The sequence below is a fragment of the Scyliorhinus torazame genome, chromosome 5, assembly GCF_047496885.1.
Source record: "Scyliorhinus torazame isolate Kashiwa2021f chromosome 5, sScyTor2.1, whole genome shotgun sequence".
In the NCBI taxonomy this organism is placed as follows: domain Eukaryota; kingdom Metazoa; phylum Chordata; class Chondrichthyes; order Carcharhiniformes; family Scyliorhinidae; genus Scyliorhinus; species Scyliorhinus torazame.
Window position 1 is genome coordinate 13,234,857 of NC_092711.1, and position 23,264 is coordinate 13,258,120.

The following is a 23,264-nucleotide window of genomic DNA, read 5'->3' on the forward strand; positions in this document are numbered from 1 at the left end:
ATCGAACTCCGTGCTGCACCTGTCCTGGGAGTGTTTCATGGGGAATAGTGTAGAGGGAGCTTTACTCTGTATCTAACCCCGTGCTGTACCTGTCCTGGGTGTGTTTGATGGGACAGTGTAGAGGGAGCTTTACTCTGTATCTAACCCCGTGCTGTACCTGTCCTGGGAGTGTTTGATGGGGACAGTGTAGAGGGAGCTTTACCCTGTATCTAACCCCGTGCTGTACCTTTCCTGGGAGTGTTTGATGGGGACAGTGTAGAGGGAGCTTTACTCTGTATCTAACCACGTGCTGTACCTGTCCTGGGAGTGTTTGATGGGGACAGTGTAGAGGGAGCTTTACTCTGCATCTAACCCCGTGCTGTACCTGTCCTGGGAGTGTTTGATGGGGACAGTGTAGAGGGAGCTTTACTCTGTATCTAACCCCGTGCTGTACCTGTCCTGGGAGTGTTTGATGGGGACAGTGTAGTGGGAGCTTTACTCTGTATCTACCCCCGTGCTGTACCTGTTCTGAGAGTGTTTCATGGGGACAGTGTAGAGGGAGCTTTACTCTGTATTTAACCCCGTGCTGTATCTGTCCTGGGAGTGTTTGATGGGGACAGTGTAGAGGGAGCTTTACTCTGTATCTAACCCCGTGCTGTACCTGTCCTGGGAGTGTTTGATGGGGACAGTGTAGTGGGAGCTTTACTCTGTATCTAACCCCGTGCTGTACCTGTCCTGGGAGTGTTTGATGGGGACAGTGTAGTGGGAGCTTTACTCTGTATCTACCCCCGTGCTGTACCTGTTCTGAGAGTGTTTCATGGGGACAGTGTAGAGGGAGCTTTACTCTGTATCTAACCCCGTGCTGTATCTGTCCTGGGAGTGTTTGATGGGGACAGTGTAGAGGGAGCTTTACTCTGTATCTAACCCCGTGCTGTACCTGTCCTGGGAGTGTTTGATGGGGACAGTGTAGTGGGAGCTTTACTCTGTATCTACCCCCGTGCTGTACCTGTCCTGGGAGTGTTTGATGGGGACAGTGTAGTGGGAGCTTTACTCTGTATCTAACACCGTGCTGTACCTGTCCTGGGAGTGTTTGATGGGGACAGTGTAGAGGGCGCTTTACTCTGTATTTAACCCCGTGCTGTACCTGTCCTGGGAGTGTTTGATGGGGAATAGTGTAGAGGGAGCTTTGCTCTGTATCTAACCCCGTGCTGTACCTGTCCTGGGAGTGTTTGATGGGACAGTGTAGAGGGAGCATTACTCTGTATCTAACCCCTTGCTGTAACTGTCCTGGGTGTGTTTGATGGGGACAGTGTAGAGGGAGCTTTACTCCGTATCGAACTCCGTGCTGCACCTGTCCTGGGAGTGTTTCATGGGGAATAGTGTAGAGGGAGCTTTACTCTGTATCTAACCCCGTGCTGTACCTGTCCTGGGTGTGTTTGATGGGACAGTGTAGAGGGAGCTTTACTCTGTATCTAACCCCGTGCTGTACCTGTCCTGGGAGTGTTTGGTGGGGACAGTGTAGAGGGAGCTTTACTCAGTATCTAACCCCGTGCTGTACCTGTCCTGGGAGTGTTTGATGGGGACAGTGTAGAGGGAGCTTTACTCTGTATCTAACCCCGTGCTGCACCTGTCCTGGGAGTGTTTGGTGGGGACAGTGTAGAGGGAGCTTTACTCTGTATCTAACCCCGTGCTGTACCTGTCCTGGGAGTGTTTGATGGGGACAGTGTAGAGGGAGCTTTACTCTGTATCTAACCCCATGCTGTACCTGTCCTGGGAGTGTTTGGTGGGGACAGTGTAGAGGGAGCTTTACTCTGTATCTAACCCCGTGCTGTACCTGTCCTGGGAGTGTTTGATGGGGACAGTGCATAGGGAGCTTTACTCTGTATCTAACCCCGTGCTGCACCTGTCCTGGGAGTGTTTGATGGGGACAGTGTAGAGGGAGCTTTACTCTGTATCTAACCCCGTGCTGTACCTGTCCTGGGAGTGTTTGATGGGGACAGTGTAGAGGGAGTTTTTCTCTGTATCTAACCCCGTGCTGTACCTGTCTTGGGAGTGTTTGATGGGGAATAGTGTTGAGGGAGCTTTACTCTGTATCTAACCCCGTGCTGTACCTGTCCTGGGAGTGTTTGATCGGGACAGTGTAGAGGGAGTTTTACTCTGTATCTAACACCGTGCTGTACCTGTCCTGGGAATGTTTGATGGGGACAGTGTAGAGGGCGCTTAACTCTTTATCTAACCCCATGCTGTACCTGTCCTGGGAGTGTTTGATGGGGACAGTGTAGAGGGCGCTTTACTCTGTATTTAACCCCGTGCTGTACCTGTCCTGGGAGTGTTTGATGGGGAATAGTGTAGAGGGAGCTTTGCTCTGTATCTAACCCCGTGCTGTACCTGTCCTGGGAGTGTTTGATGGGACAGTGTAGAGGGAGCATTACTCTGTATCTAACCCCTTGCTGTAACTGTCCTGGGTGTGTTTGATGGGGACAGTGTAGAGGGAGCTTTACTCTGTATCGAACTCCGTGCTGCACCTGTCCTGGGAGTGTTTCATGGGGAATAGTGTAGAGGGAGCTTTACTCTGTATCTAACCCCGTGCTGTACCTGTCCTGGGTGTGTTTGATGGGACAGTGTAGAGGGAGCTTTACTCTGTATCTAACCCCGTGCTGTACCTGTCCTGGGAGTGTTTGATGGGGACAGTGTAGAGGGAGCTTTACCCTGTATCTAACCCCGTGCTGTACCTTTCCTGGGAGTGTTTGATGGGGACAGTGTAGAGGGAGCTTTACTCTGTATCTAACCACGTGCTGTACCTGTCCTGGGAGTGTTTGATGGGGACAGTGTAGAGGGAGCTTTACTCTGCATCTAACCCCGTGCTGTACCTGTCCTGGGAGTGTTTGATGGGGACAGTGTAGAGGGAGCTTTACTCTGTATCTAACCCCGTGCTGTACCTGTCCTGGGAGTGTTTGATGGGGACAGTGTAGTGGGAGCTTTACTCTGTATCTACCCCCGTGCTGTACCTGTTCTGAGAGTGTTTCATGGGGACAGTGTAGAGGGAGCTTTACTCTGTATTTAACCCCGTGCTGTATCTGTCCTGGGAGTGTTTGATGGGGACAGTGTAGAGGGAGCTTTACTCTGTATCTAACCCCGTGCTGTACCTGTCCTGGGAGTGTTTGATGGGGACAGTGTAGTGGGAGCTTTACTCTGTATCTAACCCCGTGCTGTACCTGTCCTGGGAGTGTTTGATGGGGACAGTGTAGTGGGAGCTTTACTCTGTATCTACCCCCGTGCTGTACCTGTTCTGAGAGTGTTTCATGGGGACAGTGTAGAGGGAGCTTTACTCTGTATCTAACCCCGTGCTGTATCTGTCCTGGGAGTGTTTGATGGGGACAGTGTAGAGGGAGCTTTACTCTGTATCTAACCCCATGCTGTACCTGTCCTGGGAGTGTTTGATGGGGACAGTGTAGTGGGAGCTTTACTCTGTATCTACCCCCGTGCTGTACCTGTCCTGGGAGTGTTTGATGGGGACAGTGTAGTGGGAGCTTTACTCTGTATCTAACACCGTGCTGTACCTGTCCTGGGAGTGTTTGATGGGGACAGTGTAGAGGGAGCTTTACTCTGTATCTAACCCCGTGCTGTACCTGTCCTGGGAGTGTTTGATGGGGACAGTGTGGAGGGAGCTTTTCTCTGTATCTAACCCCGTGCTATACCTGTCCTGGGAGTGTTTGATGGGGACAGTGTAGAGGGAGCTTTACTCTGTATCTAACACCGTGCTGTACCTGTCCCGGGAGTGTTTGATGGGGACAGTGTAGAGGGAGCTTTACTCTGTATCTAACACAGTGCTGTACCTGTCCTGGGAGTGTTTGATGGGGACAGTGTAGAGGGAGCTTTACTCTGTATCTAACCCCCGTGCTGTACCTGTCCTGGGAGTGTTTGATGGGGACAGTGTAGTGGGAGCTTTACTCTGTATCTACCCCCGTGCTGTACCTGTCCTGGGAGTGTTTGATGGGGACAGTGTAGTGGGAGCTTTACTCTGTATCTAACACCGTGCTGTACCTGTCCCGGGAGTGTTTGATGGGGACAGTGTAGAGGGAGCTTTACTCTGTATCTAACCCCGTGCTGTACCTGTCCTGGGAGTGTTTGATGGGGACAGTGTAGAGGGAGCTTTACCCTGTATCTAACCCCGTGCTGTACCTTTCCTGGGAGTGTTTGATGGGGACAGTGTAGAGGGAGCTTTACTCTGTATCTAACCACGTGCTGTACCTGTCCTGGGAGTGTTTGATGGGGACAGTGTAGAGGGAGCTTTACTCTGCATCTAACCCCGTGCTGTACCTGTCCTGGGAGTGTTTGATGGGGACAGTGTAGAGGGAGCTTTACTCTGTATCTAACCCCGTGCTGTACCTGTCCTGGGAGTGTTTGATGGGGACAGTGTAGTGGGAGCTTTACTCTGTATCTACCCCCGTGCTGTACCTGTTCTGAGAGTGTTTCATGGGGACAGTGTAGAGGGAGCTTTACTCTGTATTTAACCCCGTGCTGTATCTGTCCTGGGAGTGTTTGATGGGGACAGTGTAGAGGGAGCTTTACTCTGTATCTAACCCCGTGCTGTACCTGTCCTGGGAGTGTTTGATGGGGACAGTGTAGTGGGAGCTTTACTCTGTATCTACCCCCGTGCTGTACCTGTCCTGGGAGTGTTTGATGGGGACAGTGTAGTGGGAGCTTTACTCTGTATCTAACACCGTGCTGTACCTGTCCTGGGAGTGTTTGATGGGGACAGTGTAAAGGGAGCTTTACTCTGTATCTAACCCCGTGCTGTACCTGTCCTGGGAGTGTTTGATGGGGACAGTGTGGAGGGAGCTTTACTCTGTATCTAACCCCGTGCTGTACCTGTCCTGGGAGTGTTTGATGGGGACAGTGTAGAGGGAGCTTTACTCTGTATCTAACACAGTGCAGTACCTGTCCTGGGAGTGTTTGATGGGGACAGTGTAGAGGGAGCTTTACTCTGTATCTAACCCCCGTGCTGTACCTGTCCTGGGAGTGTTTGATGGGGACAGTGTAGGGGGAGCTTTACTCTGTATCTAACCCCATGCTGTACCTGTCCTGGGAGTGTTTGGTGGGGACAGTGTAGAGGGAGCTTTACTCTGTATCTAACCCCGTGCTGTACCTGTCCTGGGAGTGTTTGATGGGGACAGTGTAGAGGGAGCTTTACTCTGTATCTAACCCCGTGCTGCACCTGTCCTGGGAGTGTTTGACGGGGACAGTGTTGAGGGAGCTTTACTCTGTATCTAACCTCGTGCTGTACCTGTCCTGGGAGTGTTTGATGGGGACAGTGTAGAGGGAGCTTTACTCTGTATCTAACCCCGTGCTGTACCTGTCCTGGGAGTGTTTGATGGGGACAGTGTAGGGGGAGCTTTACTCTGTATCTAACCCCATGCTGTACCTGTCCTGGGAGTGTTTGGTGGGGACAGTGTAGAGGGAGCTTTACTCTGTATCTAACCCCGTGCTGTACCTGTCCTGGGAGTGTTTGATGGGGACAGTGTAGAGGGAGCTTTACTCTGTATCTAACCCCGTGCTGCACCTGTCCTGGGAGTGTTTGGTGGGGACAGTGTAGAGGGAGCTTTACTCTGTATCTAACCCCATGCTGTACCTGTCCTGGGAGTGTTTGATGGGGACAGTGTAGAGGGAGCTTTACTCTGTATCTAACCCCATGCTGTACCTGTCCTGGGAGTGTTTGGTGGGGACAGTGTAGAGGGAGCTTTACTCTGTATCTAACCCCGTGCTGTACCTGTCCTGGGAGTGTTTGATGGGGACAGTGTAGAGGGAGCTTTACTCTGTATCTAACCCCGTGCTGCACCTGTCCTGGGAGAGTTTGATGGGGACAGTGTAGAGGGAGCTTTACTCTGTATCTAACCCCGTGCTGTACCTGTCCTGGGAGTGTTTGATGGGGACAGTGTAGAGGGAGTTTTTCTCTGTATCTAACCCCGTGCTGTACCTGTCTTGGGAGTGTTTGATGGGGAATAGTGTTGAGGGAGCTTTACTCTGTATCTAACCCCGTGCTGTACCTGTCCTGGGAGTGTTTGATCGGGACAGTGTAGAGGGAGTTTTACTCTGTATCTAACACCGTGCTGTACCTGTCCTGGGAATGTTTGATGGGGACAGTGTAGAGGGCGCTTAACTCTTTATCTAACCCCATGCTGTACCTGTCCTGGGAGTGTTTGATGGGGACAGTGTAGAGGGCGCTTTACTCTGTATTTAACCCCGTGCTGTACCTGTCCTGGGAGTGTTTGATGGGGAATAGTGTAGAGGGAGCTTTGCTCTGTATCTAACCCCGTGCTGTACCTGTCCTGGGAGTGTTTGATGGGACAGTGTAGAGGGAGCATTACTCTGTATCTAACCCCTTGCTGTAACTGTCCTGGGTGTGTTTGATGGGGACAGTGTAGAGGGAGCTTTACTCTGTATCGAACTCCGTGCTGCACCTGTCCTGGGAGTGTTTCATGGGGAATAGTGTAGAGGGAGCTTTACTCTGTATCTAACCCCGTGCTGTACCTGTCCTGGGTGTGTTTGATGGGACAGTGTAGAGGGAGCTTTACTCTGTATCTAACCCCGTGCTGTACCTGTCCTGGGAGTGTTTGATGGGGACAGTGTAGAGGGAGCTTTACCCTGTATCTAACCCCGTGCTGTACCTTTCCTGGGAGTGTTTGATGGGGACAGTGTAGAGGGAGCTTTACTCTGTATCTAACCACGTGCTGTACCTGTCCTGGGAGTGTTTGATGGGGACAGTGTAGAGGGAGCTTTACTCTGCATCTAACCCCGTGCTGTACCTGTCCTGGGAGTGTTTGATGGGGACAGTGTAGAGGGAGCTTTACTCTGTATCTAACCCCGTGCTGTACCTGTCCTGGGAGTGTTTGATGGGGACAGTGTAGTGGGAGCTTTACTCTGTATCTACCCCCGTGCTGTACCTGTTCTGAGAGTGTTTCATGGGGACAGTGTAGAGGGAGCTTTACTCTGTATTTAACCCCGTGCTGTATCTGTCCTGGGAGTGTTTGATGGGGACAGTGTAGAGGGAGCTTTACTCTGTATCTAACCCCGTGCTGTACCTGTCCTGGGAGTGTTTGATGGGGACAGTGTAGTGGGAGCTTTACTCTGTATCTAACCCCGTGCTGTACCTGTCCTGGGAGTGTTTGATGGGGACAGTGTAGTGGGAGCTTTACTCTGTATCTACCCCCGTGCTGTACCTGTTCTGAGAGTGTTTCATGGGGACAGTGTAGAGGGAGCTTTACTCTGTATCTAACCCCGTGCTGTATCTGTCCTGGGAGTGTTTGATGGGGACAGTGTAGAGGGAGCTTTACTCTGTATCTAACCCCGTGCTGTACCTGTCCTGGGAGTGTTTGATGGGGACAGTGTAGTGGGAGCTTTACTCTGTATCTACCCCCGTGCTGTACCTGTCCTGGGAGTGTTTGATGGGGACAGTGTAGTGGGAGCTTTACTCTGTATCTAACACCGTGCTGTACCTGTCCTGGGAGTGTTTGATGGGGACAGTGTAGAGGGAGCTTTACTCTGTATCTAACCCCGTGCTGTACCTGTCCTGGGAGTGTTTGATGGGGACAGTGTGGAGGGAGCTTTTCTCTGTATCTAACCCCGTGCTATACCTGTCCTGGGAGTGTTTGATGGGGACAGTGTAGAGGGAGCTTTACTCTGTATCTAACACCGTGCTGTACCTGTCCCGGGAGTGTTTGATGGGGACAGTGTAGAGGGAGCTTTACTCTGTATCTAACACAGTGCTGTACCTGTCCTGGGAGTGTTTGATGGGGACAGTGTAGAGGGAGCTTTACTCTGTATCTAACCCCCGTGCTGTACCTGTCCTGGGAGTGTTTGATGGGGACAGTGTAGTGGGAGCTTTACTCTGTATCTACCCCCGTGCTGTACCTGTCCTGGGAGTGTTTGATGGGGACAGTGTAGTGGGAGCTTTACTCTGTATCTAACACCGTGCTGTACCTGTCCCGGGAGTGTTTGATGGGGACAGTGTAGAGGGAGCTTTACTCTGTATCTAACCCCGTGCTGTACCTGTCCTGGGAGTGTTTGATGGGGACAGTGTAGAGGGAGCTTTACCCTGTATCTAACCCCGTGCTGTACCTTTCCTGGGAGTGTTTGATGGGGACAGTGTAGAGGGAGCTTTACTCTGTATCTAACCACGTGCTGTACCTGTCCTGGGAGTGTTTGATGGGGACAGTGTAGAGGGAGCTTTACTCTGCATCTAACCCCGTGCTGTACCTGTCCTGGGAGTGTTTGATGGGGACAGTGTAGAGGGAGCTTTACTCTGTATCTAACCCCGTGCTGTACCTGTCCTGGGAGTGTTTGATGGGGACAGTGTAGTGGGAGCTTTACTCTGTATCTACCCCCGTGCTGTACCTGTTCTGAGAGTGTTTCATGGGGACAGTGTAGAGGGAGCTTTACTCTGTATTTAACCCCGTGCTGTATCTGTCCTGGGAGTGTTTGATGGGGACAGTGTAGAGGGAGCTTTACTCTGTATCTAACCCCGTGCTGTACCTGTCCTGGGAGTGTTTGATGGGGACAGTGTAGTGGGAGCTTTACTCTGTATCTACCCCCGTGCTGTACCTGTCCTGGGAGTGTTTGATGGGGACAGTGTAGTGGGAGCTTTACTCTGTATCTAACACCGTGCTGTACCTGTCCTGGGAGTGTTTGATGGGGACAGTGTAAAGGGAGCTTTACTCTGTATCTAACCCCGTGCTGTACCTGTCCTGGGAGTGTTTGATGGGGACAGTGTGGAGGGAGCTTTACTCTGTATCTAACCCCGTGCTGTACCTGTCCTGGGAGTGTTTGATGGGGACAGTGTAGAGGGAGCTTTACTCTGTATCTAACACAGTGCAGTACCTGTCCTGGGAGTGTTTGATGGGGACAGTGTAGAGGGAGCTTTACTCTGTATCTAACCCCCGTGCTGTACCTGTCCTGGGAGTGTTTGATGGGGACAGTGTAGGGGGAGCTTTACTCTGTATCTAACCCCATGCTGTACCTGTCCTGGGAGTGTTTGGTGGGGACAGTGTAGAGGGAGCTTTACTCTGTATCTAACCCCGTGCTGTACCTGTCCTGGGAGTGTTTGATGGGGACAGTGTAGAGGGAGCTTTACTCTGTATCTAACCCCGTGCTGCACCTGTCCTGGGAGTGTTTGACGGGGACAGTGTTGAGGGAGCTTTACTCTGTATCTAACCTCGTGCTGTACCTGTCCTGGGAGTGTTTGATGGGGACAGTGTAGAGGGAGCTTTACTCTGTATCTAACCCCGTGCTGTACCTGTCCTGGGAGTGTTTGATGGGGACAGTGTAGGGGGAGCTTTACTCTGTATCTAACCCCATGCTGTACCTGTCCTGGGAGTGTTTGGTGGGGACAGTGTAGAGGGAGCTTTACTCTGTATCTAACCCCGTGCTGTACCTGTCCTGGGAGTGTTTGATGGGGACAGTGTAGAGGGAGCTTTACTCTGTATCTAACCCCGTGCTGCACCTGTCCTGGGAGTGTTTGGTGGGGACAGTGTAGAGGGAGCTTTACTCTGTATCTAACCCCATGCTGTACCTGTCCTGGGAGTGTTTGATGGGGACAGTGTAGAGGGAGCTTTACTCTGTATCTAACCCCATGCTGTACCTGTCCTGGGAGTGTTTGGTGGGGACAGTGTAGAGGGAGCTTTACTCTGTATCTAACCCCGTGCTGTACCTGTCCTGGGAGTGTTTGATGGGGACAGTGTAGAGGGAGCTTTACTCTGTATCTAACCCCGTGCTGCACCTGTCCTGGGAGAGTTTGATGGGGACAGTGTAGAGGGAGCTTTACTCTGTATCTAACCCCGTGCTGTACCTGTCCTGGGAGTGTTTGATGGGGACAGTGTAGAGGGAGCTTTACTCTGTATCTAACCCCGTGCTGTACCTGTACTGGGAGTGTTTGATGGGGACAGTGTAGGGGGAGCTTTACTCTGTATCTACCCCCGTGCTGTACCTGTCCTGGGAGTGTTTGATGGGGACAGTGTAGAGGGAGTTTTACTCTGTATCTAACACCGTGATGTACCTGTCCTGGGAATGTTTGATGGGGACAGTGTAGACGGCGCTTAACTCTTTATCTAACCCCATGCTGTACCTGTCCTGGGAGTGTTTGATGGGGACAGTGTAGGGGGAGCTTTACTCTGTATCTACCCCCGTGCTGTACCTGTCCTGGGAGTGTTTGATCGGGACAGTGTAGAGGGAGTTTTACTCTGTATCTACCCCCGTGCTGTACCTGTCCTGGGAGTGTTTGATGGGGACAGTGTAGAGGGAGTTTTACTCTGTATCTAACCCCGTGCTGTACCTGTCTTGGGAGTGTTTGATGGGGAATAGTGTTGAGGGAGCTTTACTCTGTATCTAACCCCGTGCAGTACCTGTCCTGGGAGTGTTTGATCGGGACAGTGTAGAGGGAGTTTTACTCTGTATCTAACACCGTGCTGTACCTGTCCTGGGAATGTTTGATGGGGACAGTGTAGAGGGCGCTTAACTCTTTATCTAACCCCATGCTGTACCTGTCCTGGGAGTGTTTGATGGGGACAGTGTAGAGGGCGCTTTACTCTGTATTTAACCCCGTGCTGTACCTGTCCTGGGAGTGTTTGATGGGGAATAGTGTAGAGGGAGCTTTGCTCTGTATCTAACCCCGTGCTGTACCTGTCCTGGGAGTGTTTGATGGGACAGTGTAGAGGGAGCATTACTCTGTATCTAACCCCTTGCTGTAACTGTCCTGGGTGTGTTTGATGGGGACAGTGTAGAGGGAGCTTTACTCTGTATCGAACTCCGTGCTGCACCTGTCCTGGGAGTGTTTCATGGGGAATAGTGTAGAGGGAGCTTTACTCTGTATCTAACCCCGTCCTGTACCTGTCCTGGGTGTGTTTGATGGGACAGTGTAGAGGGAGCTTTACTCTGTATCTAACCCCGTGCTGTACCTGTCCTGGGAGTGTTTGGTGGGGACAGTGTAGAGGGAGCTTTACTCTGTATCTAACCCCGTGCTGTACCTGTCCTGGGAGTGTTTGATGGGGACAGTGTAGAGGGAGCTTTACTCTGTATCTAACCCCGTGCTGCACCTGTCCTGGGAGTGTTTGGTGGGGACAGTGTAGAGGGAGCTTTACTCTGTATCTAACCCCGTGCTGTACCTGTCCTGGGAGTGTTTGATGGGGACAGTGTAGAGGGAGCTTTACTCTGTATCTAACCCCATGCTGTACCTGTCCTGGGAGTGTTTGGTGGGGACAGTGTAGAGGGAGCTTTACTCTGTATCTAACCCCGTGCTGTACCTGTCCTGGGAGTGTTTGATGGGGACAGTGTAGAGGGAGCTTTACTCTGTATCTAACCCCGTGCTGCACCTGTCCTGGGAGTGTTTGATGGGGACAGTGTAGAGGGAGCTTTACTCTGTATCTAACCCCGTGCTGTACTTGTCCTGGGAGTGTTTGATGGGGACAGTGTAGAGGGAGTTTTACTCTGTATCTAACCCCGTGCTGTACCTGTCTTGGGAGTGTTTGATGGGGAATAGTGTTGAGGGAGCTTTACTCTGTATCTAACCCCGTGCTGTACCTGTCCTGGGAGTGTTTGATCGGGACACTGTAGAGGGAGTTTTACTCTGTATCTAACACCGTGCTGTACCTGTCCTGGGAATGTTTGATGGGGACAGTGTAGAGGGCGCTTAACTCTTTATCTAACCCCATGCTGTACCTGTCCTGGGAGTGTTTGATGGGGACAGTGTAGAGGGCGCTTTACTCTGTATTTAACCCCGTGCTGTACCTGTCCTGGGAGTGTTTGATGGGGAATAGTGTAGAGGGAGCTTTGCTCTGTATCTAACCCCGTGCTGTACCTGTCCTGGGAGTGTTTGATGGGACAGTGTAGAGGGAGCATTACTCTGTATCTAACCCCTTGCTGTAACTGTCCTGGGTGTGTTTGATGGGGACAGTGTAGAGGGAGCTTTACTCTGTATCGAACTCCGTGCTGCACCTGTCCTGGGAGTGTTTCATGGGGAATAGTGTAGAGGGAGCTTTACTCTGTATCTAACCCCGTGCTGTACCTGTCCTGGGTGTGTTTGATGGGACAGTGTAGAGGGAGCTTTACTCTGTATCTAACCCCGTGCTGTACCTGTCCTGGGAGTGTTTGGTGGGGACAGTGTAGAGGGAGCTTTACTCTGTATCTAACCCCGTGCTGTACCTGTCCTGGGAGTGTTTGATGGGGACAGTGTAGAGGGAGTTTTACTCTGTATCTAACCCCGTGCTGCACCTGTCCTGGGAGTGTTTGGTGGGGACAGTGTAGAGGGAGCTTTACTCTGTATCTAACCCCGTGCTGTACCTGTCCTGGGAGTGTTTGATGGGGACAGTGTAGAGGGAGCTTTACTCTGTATCTAACCCCATGCTGTACCTGTCCTGGGAGTGTTTGGTGGGGACAGTGTAGAGGGAGCTTTACTCTGTATCTAACCCCGTGCTGTACCTGTCCTGGGAGTGTTTGATGGGGACAGTGTAGAGGGAGCTTTACTCTGTATCTAACCCCGTGCTGCACCTGTCCTGGGAGTGTTTGATGGGGACAGTGTAGAGGGAGCTTTACTCTGTATCTAACCCCGTGCTGTACCTGTCCTTGTGAGTGTTTGATGGGGACAGTGTAGAGGGAGCTTTACTCTGTATCTAACCCCGTGCTGTACCTGTCCTGGGAGTGTTTGATGGGGACAGTGTAGGGGGAGCTTTACTCTGTATCTACCCCCGTGCTGTACCTGTCCTGGGAGTGTTTGATGGGGACAGTGTAGAGGGAGTTTTACTCTGTATCTAACACCGTGCTGTACCTGTCCTGGGAATGTTTGATGGGGACAGTGTAGAGGGCGCTTAACTCTTTATCTAACCCCATGCTGTACCTGTCCTGGGAGTGTTTGATGGGGACAGTGTAGGGGGAGCTTTACTCTGTATCTACCCCCGTGCTGTACCTGTCCTGGGAGTGTTTGATCGGGACAGTGTAGAGGGAGTTTTACTCTGTATCTACCCCCGTGCTGTACCTGTCCTGGGAGTGTTTGATGGGGACAGTGTAGAGGGAGTTTTACTCTGTATCTAACCCCGTGCTGTACCTGTCTTGGGAGTGTTTGATGGGGAATAGTGTAGAGGGAGCTTTACTCTGTATCTAACCCCGTGCTGTACCTGTCCTGGGAGTGTTTGATCGGGACAGTGTAGAGGGAGTTTTACTCTGTATCTAACACCGTGCTGTACCTGTCCTGGGAATGTTTGATGGGGACAGTGTAGAGGGCGCTTAACTCTTTATCTAACCCCATGCTGTACCTGTCCTGGGAGTGTTTGATGGGGACAGTGTAGGGGGCGCTTTACTCTGTATTTAACCCCGTGCTGTACCTGTCCTGGGAGTGTTTGATGGGGAATAGTGTAGAGGGAGCTTTGCTCTGTATCTAACCCCGTGCTGTACCTGTCCTGGGAGTGTTTGATGGGACAGTGTAGAGGGAGCATTACTCTGTATCTAACCCCTTGCTGTAACTGTCCTGGGTGTGTTTGATGGGGACAGTGTAGAGGGAGCTTTACTCTGTATCGAACTCCGTGCTGCACCTGTCCTGGGAGTGTTTGATGGGGAATAGTGTAGAGGGAGCTTTGCTCTGTATCTAACCCCGTGCTGTACCTGTCCTGGGAGTGTTTGATGGGACAGTGTAGAGGGAGCATTACTCTGTATCTAACCCCTTGCTGTAACTGTCCTGGGTGTGTTTGATGGGACAGTGTAGAGGGAGCTTTACTCTGTATCTAACCCCGTGCTGTACCTGTCCTGGGAGTGTTTGGTGGGGACAGTGTAGAGGGAGCTTTACTCTGTATCTAACCCCGTGCTGTACCTGTCCTGGGAGTGTTTGATGGGGACAGTGTAGAGGGAGCTTTACTCTGTATCTAACCCCGTGCTGTACCTGTCCTGGGAGTGTTTGATGGGGACAGTGTAGGGGGAGCTTTACTCTGTATCTACCCCCGTGCTGTACCTGTCCTGGGAGTGTTTGATGGGGACAGTGTAGAGGGAGCATTACTCTGTATCTAACCCCTTGCTGTAACTGTCCTGGGTGTGTTTGATGGGGACAGTGTAGAGGGAGCTTTACTCTGTATCTAACCCCGTGCTGTACCTGTCCTGGGAGTGTTTGATGGGGACAGTGTAGAGGGAGCTTTACTCTGTATCTAACCCCGTGCTGCACCTGTCCTGGGAGTGTTTGATGGGACAGTGTAGAGGGAGCATTACTCTGTATCTAACCCCTTGCTGTTACTGTCCTGGGTGTGTTTGATGGGGACAGTGTAGAGGGAGCTTTACTCTGTATCTAACCCCGTGCTGTACCTGTCCTGGGAGTGTTTGATGGGGACAGTGTAGAGGGAGCTTTACTCTGTATCTATCCCCGTGCTGTACCTGTCTTGGGAGTGTTTGATGGGGACAGTGTAGAGGGAGCTTTACTCTGTATCTAACCCCGTGCTGTACCTGTCCTGGGAGTGTTTGATGGGGACAGTGTAGGGGGAGCTTTACTCTGTATGTAACCCCGTGCTGTACCTGTCCTGGGGGTGTTTGATGGGGACAGTGTAGAGGGAGCTTTACTCTGTATCTAACCCCGTGCTGTACCTGTCCTGGGAGTGTTTGATGGGGACAGTGTCGAGGGAGCTTTATTCTGCTTCTAACCCCGTGCTGTACCTGTCCTGGGAGTGTTTGATGGGGCAGTGTAGAGGGAGCTTTACTCTGTATCTAACCCCGTGCTGTACCTGTCCTGGGAGTGTTTGACGGGGACAGTGTAGAGGGAGCTTTACTCTGTATCTAACCCCGTGCTGTACCTGTCCTGGGAGTGTTTGACGGGGACAGTGTAGAGGGAGCTGTACTCTGTATCTAACCCCGTGCTGTACCTGTCCCTGGAGTGTTTGATGGGGACAGTGTAGAGGGAGCTTTACTCTGTATCTAACCCCGTGCTGTACCTGCCCTGGGAGTGTTTGATGGGGACAGTGTAGAGGGTGTTTCATTCTATATCTAACCTCGTGCTGTACCTGTCCTGGGAGTGATCATGGAGACAGTGTAGAGGGAGCTTTACTCTGTATCTAACCCTGTGCTGTACCTGTCCTGGGAGTACTTGATGGGGACAGTGTCGAGGGATCTTTACTCTGCATCTAACCCTGTACTGTACCTGTCCTTGGAGTGTTTCACGGGGACAGTGTAGAGGGAGCTTTACTCTGTATCTAACCCCGTGCTATACCTGTCCTGTGAGTGTTTGATGGGGACAGTGTAGAGGGAGCTTTATTCTGTATCTAACCCCGTGCTATACCTGTCCTGTGAGTGTTTGATGGGGACAGTGTAGAGAGAGCTTTACTCTGTATCTAACCCCGTGCTGAACCTGTTCTGGGACTGTTTGATGGGGACAGTGTGGAGGGAGTTTTATTCTGTATCTAACCCCGTGCTGTACCTGTCCCGGGAGTGTTTGATGGGGACAGTGTAGGGGGAGCTTTACTCTGTTTCTAACCCCGTGCTGTACCTGTCCTGGGAGTGTTAGATGGGGACAGTGTAGAGGGTGCTTTACTCTGTATCTACTCCCATGCTGTACCTGTCCTGGGAGGGTTTGATGTGGACAGTGTAGAGGGAGCTTTACTCTGTATCTAACCCCGTGCTGTGCCTGTCCTGGGAGTGTTTGATGGGGACAGTGTAGAGGGAGCTTCACTCTGTATCTATCCCCGTGCTGCATCTGTCCTGGGAGGGTTTGATGGGGACAGTGTAGAGGGAGCTTTACTCTGTATCTAACCCCGTGCTGTACCTGTCCTGGGAGTGTTTGGTGGGGAGACTGTAGAGGGAGCTTTACTCTGTATCTAACCCCGTGCTGTACCTGTCCTGGGAGTGTTTGATGGGGACAGTGTAGAGGGAGCTTTACTCTGTATCTAACCCCGTGCTGTACCTGTCCTGGGAGTGTTTGATGGGGACAGTGTAGAGGGAGATGTGGACTGTTTGTTGATGTGCCGTTCTGTCTGCAGGGTTTGATGTCCTGTGTGTATCTCTGCGTTGAAGATATCTTCCTGCTCATCAATTACTACAGCTTCAGCTACTGGTTGTTTGTGGGCTTATCGATCGCGGGGCAGCTGTATCTCCGTTGGAAGCAACCGCACCGTCCCAGGCCACTGAAGGTACGATGATAAAAATAACAGCTCATTGCTGAATGATCCGGGATATTTTTTACCTGCATCCTGGGGGTTACCATTGATCAAAAACTGAACTGGACCCAGCCATATAAACACTGCGGCTCCCAGAGCAGGTCAGAGGCTGGGAATCCTGCGGAGAGCAACTCACCTCCTGACCCCCTCCCAAAGCCTGTCCACCGTCTACAAGGACACAAGCCAGGAGTGCGATGGGAGACTCCCCACTTGCCTGGATGAGCGCGGCTCCCAACCACACTCGACACCATCCAGGACAAAGCAGCCCCGCTCGATTGCTCCCCCCTTCCACAAACATTCGCTCCCCCCGCCATCGACGCACAGTGGCAGCCGTGTGTCCCATCTACAAGATGCACTGCAGTAACTCACCAAGGTTCCTGAGGCAGCACCTTCCAAACCCACAACCGCCACCATCTCGAAGGACGAGGGCAGCAGATACCTGGGAACCCCACCACCTGGAGGCTCCCCTCCGAGTCACTCGCCGCCCCGACCTGGAAATATATCGGCCGTTCCTTCACTGTCTCTGGGGTAACGCATCCTGGAGGGCAGCACGGTAGCATTGTGGGTAGCACAATTGCTTCACAGTTGGTTGGGGACCATTCGGCCCATCGAGTCTGCACTGACTCTTGGAAAGAGCACCCTACCCAAGGTCAACACCTCCACCCTATCCCCATAACCCAGTAACCCCACCCAACACGAAGGGCAATTTTGGACAATAAGGGCAATTTATCATGGCCAATCCACCTAACCTGCACATCTTTGGACTGTGGGAGGAAACCGGAGCACCCGGAGGAAACCCACGCACACACGGGGAGGACGTGCAGACTCCGCACAGGCAGTGACCCAAGTCGGAATCGAACCTGGGACCCTGGCGCTATGAAGCAATTGCGCTATCCACAAGGCTACCGTGCTGCCCCAATCATTGGACCCTGATTGCTGGGTCCAATCAGGGTGAGCTACACTGGCTCGCTGCTGCCACCAGCTGGTCGGAGGTGGTGCTGCAGGGGAGAATCAAACTGAAGCGATTTTCCACTGGCGGGCTCAGAAGGCAGTCACTCTCCCAGGCAGTCTACTGACGGGATTCAGGCGCTTACTCCTCGAAACACACGCGCACTCTCCCGGGAACGTTATTCAAAGTGAGGAAGGCGGATAGCTGGAACAGTGATGTGGCATGGTAGCACAGTGGTTAGCACTGCTGCCTCACAGCTCCAGGGTCCCAGGTTCGATTCCCGGCTTGGGTCACTGTCTGTGCGGAGTCTGCACGTCCTCCCCCGTGTCTGCGTGGGTTTCCTCCGGGTGCTCTGGTTTCCTCCGGGGGGTTTTCACAGGCATTGGCTCCGGACACGGAGCCAATCATCCTTGGTTTCAAATTCCTTCATGGAATTGGTCTCCCAATCCCTGTAACTTACACCGAACGATATGATCCTCCCTATCTCCATGAAGGCAGTCACTCTCCCTGTGAGTCTATTGCTCCAGCCCCCTACAACCCTCCCTAACTCTGTAACCTCCTCCAGCCCCCTACGCCCCTCCCTATCTCTGTAACCTCCTCCAGCCCCCTACACCCCTCCCTATCTCTGCAACCTCCTCCAGCCCCCTACACCCCTCCCTATCTCTGTAACCTCCTCCAGCCCCTACACCCCTCCCTATCTCTGTAACCTCCTCCAGCCCCCTACAACCCTCCCTATCTCTGTAACCTCCTCCAGCCCCCTACACCCCTCCCTATCTCTGCAACCTCCTCCAGCCCCCTACACCCCTCCCTATCTCTGTAACCTCCTCCAGCCCCTACACCCCTCCCTATCTCTGTAACCTCCTCCAGCCCCCTACAACCCTCCCTAACTCTGTAACCTCCTCCAGCCCCTACGCCCCTCCCTATCTCTGTAACCTCCTCCAGCCCCCTACACCCCTCCCTATCTCTGTAACCTCCTCCAGCCCCTACAACCCTCCCTAACTCTGTAACCTCCTCCAGCCCTCTTCTCCCCTCCCTATCTCTGTAACCTCCTCCAGCCCCCTTCTCCCCTCCCTATCTCTGTAACCTCCTCCAGCCCCTACAACCCTCCCTATCTCTGTAACCTCCTCCAGCCCCTACAATCCTCCCTATCTCTGTAACCTCCTCCAGCCCCTACAACCCTCCCTATCTCTGTAACCTCCTCCAGCCCCTACAATCCTCCCTATCTCTGTAACCTCCTCCAGCCCCTACAACCCTCCCTAACTCTGTAACCTCCTCCAGCCCTCTTCTCCCCTCCCTATCTCTGTAACCTCCTCCAGCCCCCTTCTCCCCTCCCTATCTCTGTAACCTCCTCCAGCCCCTACAACCCTCCCTATCTCTGTAACCTCCTCCAGCCCCTACAATCCTCCCTATCTCTGTAACCTCCTCCAGCCCCTACAGCCCTCCCTCACTCTGTAACCTCCTCCAGCCCCTACAATCCTCCCTATCTCTGTAACCTCCTCCAGACCCTACAACCCTCCCTATCTCTGTAACCTCCTCCAGCCCCCTACACCCCTCCCTATCTCTGTAACCTCCTCCAGCCCCCTTCTCCCCTCCCTATCTCTGTAACCTCCTCCAGCCCCCTACGCCCCTCCCTATCTCTGTAACCTCCTCCAGCCCCCTTCTCCCCTCCCTATCTCTGTAACCTCCTCCAGCCCCCGACACCCCTCCCGATCTCTGTAACCTCCTCCAGCCACCTACGCCCCTCCCTATCTCTGTAACCTCCTCCAGCCCCCTACAACCCTCCCTATCTCTGTAACCTCCTCCAGCCCCTACAACCCTCACTATCTCTGTCACCTGCTCCAGCCCCTACAACCCTCCCTCACTCTGTAACCTCCTCCAGCCCCCTACACCCCTCCCTATCTCTGTAACCTCCTCCAGCCCCTACAATCCTCCCTATCTCTGTAACCTCCTCCAGCCCCCACAACCCTCCCTATCACTGTAACCTCCTCCAGCCCCCTACACCCCTCCCGATCTCTGTAACCTCCTCCAGCCCCCTACGCCCCTCCCTATCTCTGTAACCTCCTCCAGCCCCTACAACCCTCCCGACCTCTGTAACCTCCTCCAGCCCCTACAACCCTCCCCATCTCTGTAACTTCCTCCAGCCCCTACACCCCTCCCTATCTCTGTAACCTCCTCCAGCCCCTACAACCCTCCCTATCTCTGTAACCTCCTCCAGCCCCTACACCACACCCTATCTCTATAACCTCCTCCAGCCCCTACACCCCTCCCTATCTCTGTAACCTCCTCCAGCCCCTACACCCCTCCCTATCTCTGTAACCTCCTCCAGTCCCTACAACCCTCCATATCTCTGTAACCTCCTCCAGTCCCTACAACCCTCCCTATCTCTGTAACCTCCTCCAGCCCCTACAACCCTCCCTATCTCTGTAACCTCCTCCAGCCCCTACACCCCTCCCTATCTCTGTAACCTCCTCCAGCCCCTACAACCCTCCCTATCTCTGTAACCTCCTCCAGCCCCTACACCCCTCCCTATCTCTGTAACCTCCTCCAGTCCCTACAACCCTCCCTATCTCTGTAACCTCCTCCAGTCCCTACAACCCTCCCTAACTCTGTAACCTCCTCCAGCCCCCTACACCCCTCCCCATCTCTGTAACCTCCTCCAGCCCCCTACAACCCTCCCTATCTCTGTAACCTCCTCCAGTGCCTACAGCCCTCCCTATCTCTGTAACCTCCTCCAGCTCCTACAACCCTCCCTATCTCTGTAACCCCCTACACCCCTCCCTATCTCTGTAACCTCCTCCAGACCCCTACAACCCTCCCTATCTCTGTAACGTCCTCCAGCTCCTAAAACCCTCACTATCTATGTAACCTCCTTCAGCCCCCTACACTCCTCCCTATCTCTGTAATCTCCTCCAGCCCCCTACAACCCTCCCTATCTCTGTAACCTCCTCCAACCCCTACAACCCTCCCTATCTCTGTAACCTCCAGCCTCTACAACCCTCCCTATCTCTGTAACCTCCTCCAGTGCCTACAGCCCTCCCTATCTCTGTAACCTCCTCCAGCTCCTACAACCCTCCCTATCTCTGTAACCCCCTACACCCCTCCCTATCTCTGTAACCTCCTTCAGCCCCCTACACTCCTCCCTATCTCTGTAACCTCCTCCAGCCCCCTACAACCCTCCCTATCTCTGTAACCTCCTCCAACCCCTACAACCCTCCCTATCTCTGTAACCTCCAGCCTCTACAACCCTCCCTATCTCTGTAACCTCCTCCAACCCCTACAACCCTCCCGATCTCTGTAACCTCCAGCTCCTACAACCCTTCCTATCTCTGTAACCTCCTCCAGACACTACACCCTTCCCTGTCTCTGTAAACTCCCCCAGCCCTGCAACCCACCCTATCTCTGTAATTTCCTCCAGCCTCTACAGCCCTCCCTATCTCTGTAACCTCCTCCAGCCCCTACAACCCTCCCTATCTCTGTAACCTCCTCCAGCCCCTACTACCCTCCCTATCTCTGTAACCTCCTCCAGCCCTCCCTATAGAACATAGAACATAGAACAATACAGCGCAGTACAGGCCCTTCGGCCCACGATGTTGCACCGAAACAAAAGCCACCTAACCTACACTATGCCATTATCATCCATATGTTTATCCAATAAACTTTTAAATGCCCTCAATGTTGGCGAGTTCACTACTGTAGCAGGTAGGGCATTCCACGGCCTCACTACTCTTTGCGTAAAGAACCTACCTCTGACCTCTGTCCTATATCTATTACCCCTCAGTTTAAAGTTATGTCCCCTCGTGCCAGCCATATCCATCCGCGGGAGAAGGCTCTCACTGTCCACCCTATCCAACCCCCTGATCATTTTGTATGCCTCTATTAAGTCTCCTCTTAACCTTCTTCTCTCCAACGAAAACAACCTCAAGTCCATCAGCCTTTCCTCATAAGATTTTCCCTCCATACCAGGCAACATCCTGGTAAATCTCCTCTGCACCCGCTCCAAAGCCTCCACGTCCTTCCTATAATGCGGTGACCAGAACTGTACGCAATACTCCAAATGCGGCCGTACCAGAGTTCTGTACAGCTGCAACATGACCTCCCGACTCCGGAACTCAATCCCTCTACCAATAAAGGCCAACACTCCATAGGCCTTCTTCACAACCCTATCAACCTGGGCGGCAACTTTCAGGGATCTATGTACATGGACACCTAGATCCCTCTGCTCATCCACACTTTCAAGAACTTTACCATTAGCCAAATATTCCACATTCCTGTTATTCCTTCCAAAGTGAATCACCTCACACTTCTCTACATTAAACTCCATTTGCCACCTCTCAGCCCAGCTCTGCAGCTTATCTATATCCCTCTGTAACCTGCTACATCCTTCCACACTATCGACAACACCACCGACTTTAGTATCGTCTGCAAATTTACTCACCCACCCTTCTGCGCCTTCCTCTAGGTCATTGATAAAAATGACAAACAGCAACGGCCCCAGAACAGATCCTTGTGGTACTCCACTTGTGACTGTACTCCATTCTGAACATTTCCCATCAACCACCACCCTCTGTCTTCTTTCAGCTAGCCAATTTCTGATCCACATCTCTAAATCACCCTCAATCCCCAGCCTCCGTATTTTTTGCAATAGCCTACCGTGGGGAACCTTATCAAACGCTTTGCTGAAATCCATATACACCACATCAACTGCTCTACCCTCGTCTACCTGTTCAGTCACCTTCTCAAAGAACTCAATAAGGTTTGTGAGGCATGACCTACCCTGCACAAAGCCATGCTGACTATCCCTGATCATATTATTCCTATCTAGATGATTATAAATCTTGTCTCTTATAATCCCCTCCAAGACTTTACCCACTACAGACGTGAGGCTCACCGGTCTATAGTTGCCGGGGTTGTCTCTGCTCCCCTTTTTGAACAAAGGGACCACATTTGCTGTCCTCCAGTCCTCTGGCACTATTCCTGTAGCCAATGATGACATAAAAATCAAAGCCAAAGGTCCTGCAATCTCTTCCCTGGCCTCCCAGAGAATCCTAGGATAAATCCCATCAGGTCCCGGGGACTTATCTATTTTCAGTCTGTCCAGAATTGCCAACACCTCTTCCCTACGTACCTCAATGCCATCTATTCTATTAGCCTGGGGCTCAGCATTCTCCTCCACAACATTATCTTTTTCCTGAGTGAATACTGACGAAAAATATTCATTTAGTATCTCGCCTATCTCTTCAGACTCCACACACAATTTCCCATCCCTGTCCTTGACTGGTCCTACTCTTTCCCTAGTCATTCGCTTATTCCTGACATACCTAGAGAAAGCTTTTGGGTTTTCCTTGATCCTTCCTGCCAAATATTTCTCATGTCCCCTCCTTGCTCGTCTTAGCTCTCTCTTTAGATCCTTCCTCGCTACCTTGTAACTATCCATCGCCCCAACTGAAACTTCACACTTCATCTTCACATAGGCCTCCTTCTTCCTCTTAACAAGAGATTCCACTTCCTTGGTAAACCACGGTTCCCTCGCTCGACGCCTTCCTCCCTGTCTGACCGGTACATACTTATCAAGAACACGCAGTAGCTGATCCTTGAACAAGCCCCACTTATCCAGTGTGCCCAACACTTGCAGCCTACTTCTCCACCTTATCCCTCCCAAGTCACGTCTAATGGCATCATAATTGCCCTTCCCCCAGCTATAACTCTTGGCCTGCGGTGTATATTTATCCCTTTCCATCATTAACGTAAACGTCACCGAATTGTGGTCACTGTCCCCAAAGTGCTCTCCTACCTCCAAATCCAACACCTGGCCTGGTTCATTACCCAAAACCAAATCCAATGTGGCCTCGCCTCTTGTTGGCCTGTCAACATATTGTTTCAGGAAACCCTCCTGCACACACTATCTCTGTAACCTCCTCCAGCCCACTACAATACTCCCTATCTCTGTAATCTCCTCCAGCCCCTACAACCCTCCCTATCTCCATGACCTCCTCCAGCTCCTACAATCCTCCCTATCTCTGTAACCTCCTCCAGCCCCCTACAATCCTCCCTATCTCTGTAACCTCCTCCAGCCCCTACAACCCTACCTATCTCCATGACCTCCTCCAGCTCCTACAATCCTCCCTATCTGTGTAACCTCCTCCAGCCCCCTACAATCCTCCCTATCT

General features: G+C 52.3%; 1 protein-coding gene across 1 annotated transcript in view; it reads left to right on the forward strand.

Moving 5' to 3' along the window:
* The window catches only part of slc7a7 (solute carrier family 7 member 7), a 68,905-nt gene that overhangs the window by 37,729 nt on the left and 7,912 nt on the right, over positions 1 to 23,264 (forward strand). Inside the window, exon 6 of the mRNA XM_072501604.1 lies at positions 15,972 to 16,121. Coding sequence (XP_072357705.1) covers positions 15,972 to 16,121 — 150 coding nt within the window. The remainder of the gene's footprint in view (positions 1 to 15,971; positions 16,122 to 23,264) is intronic.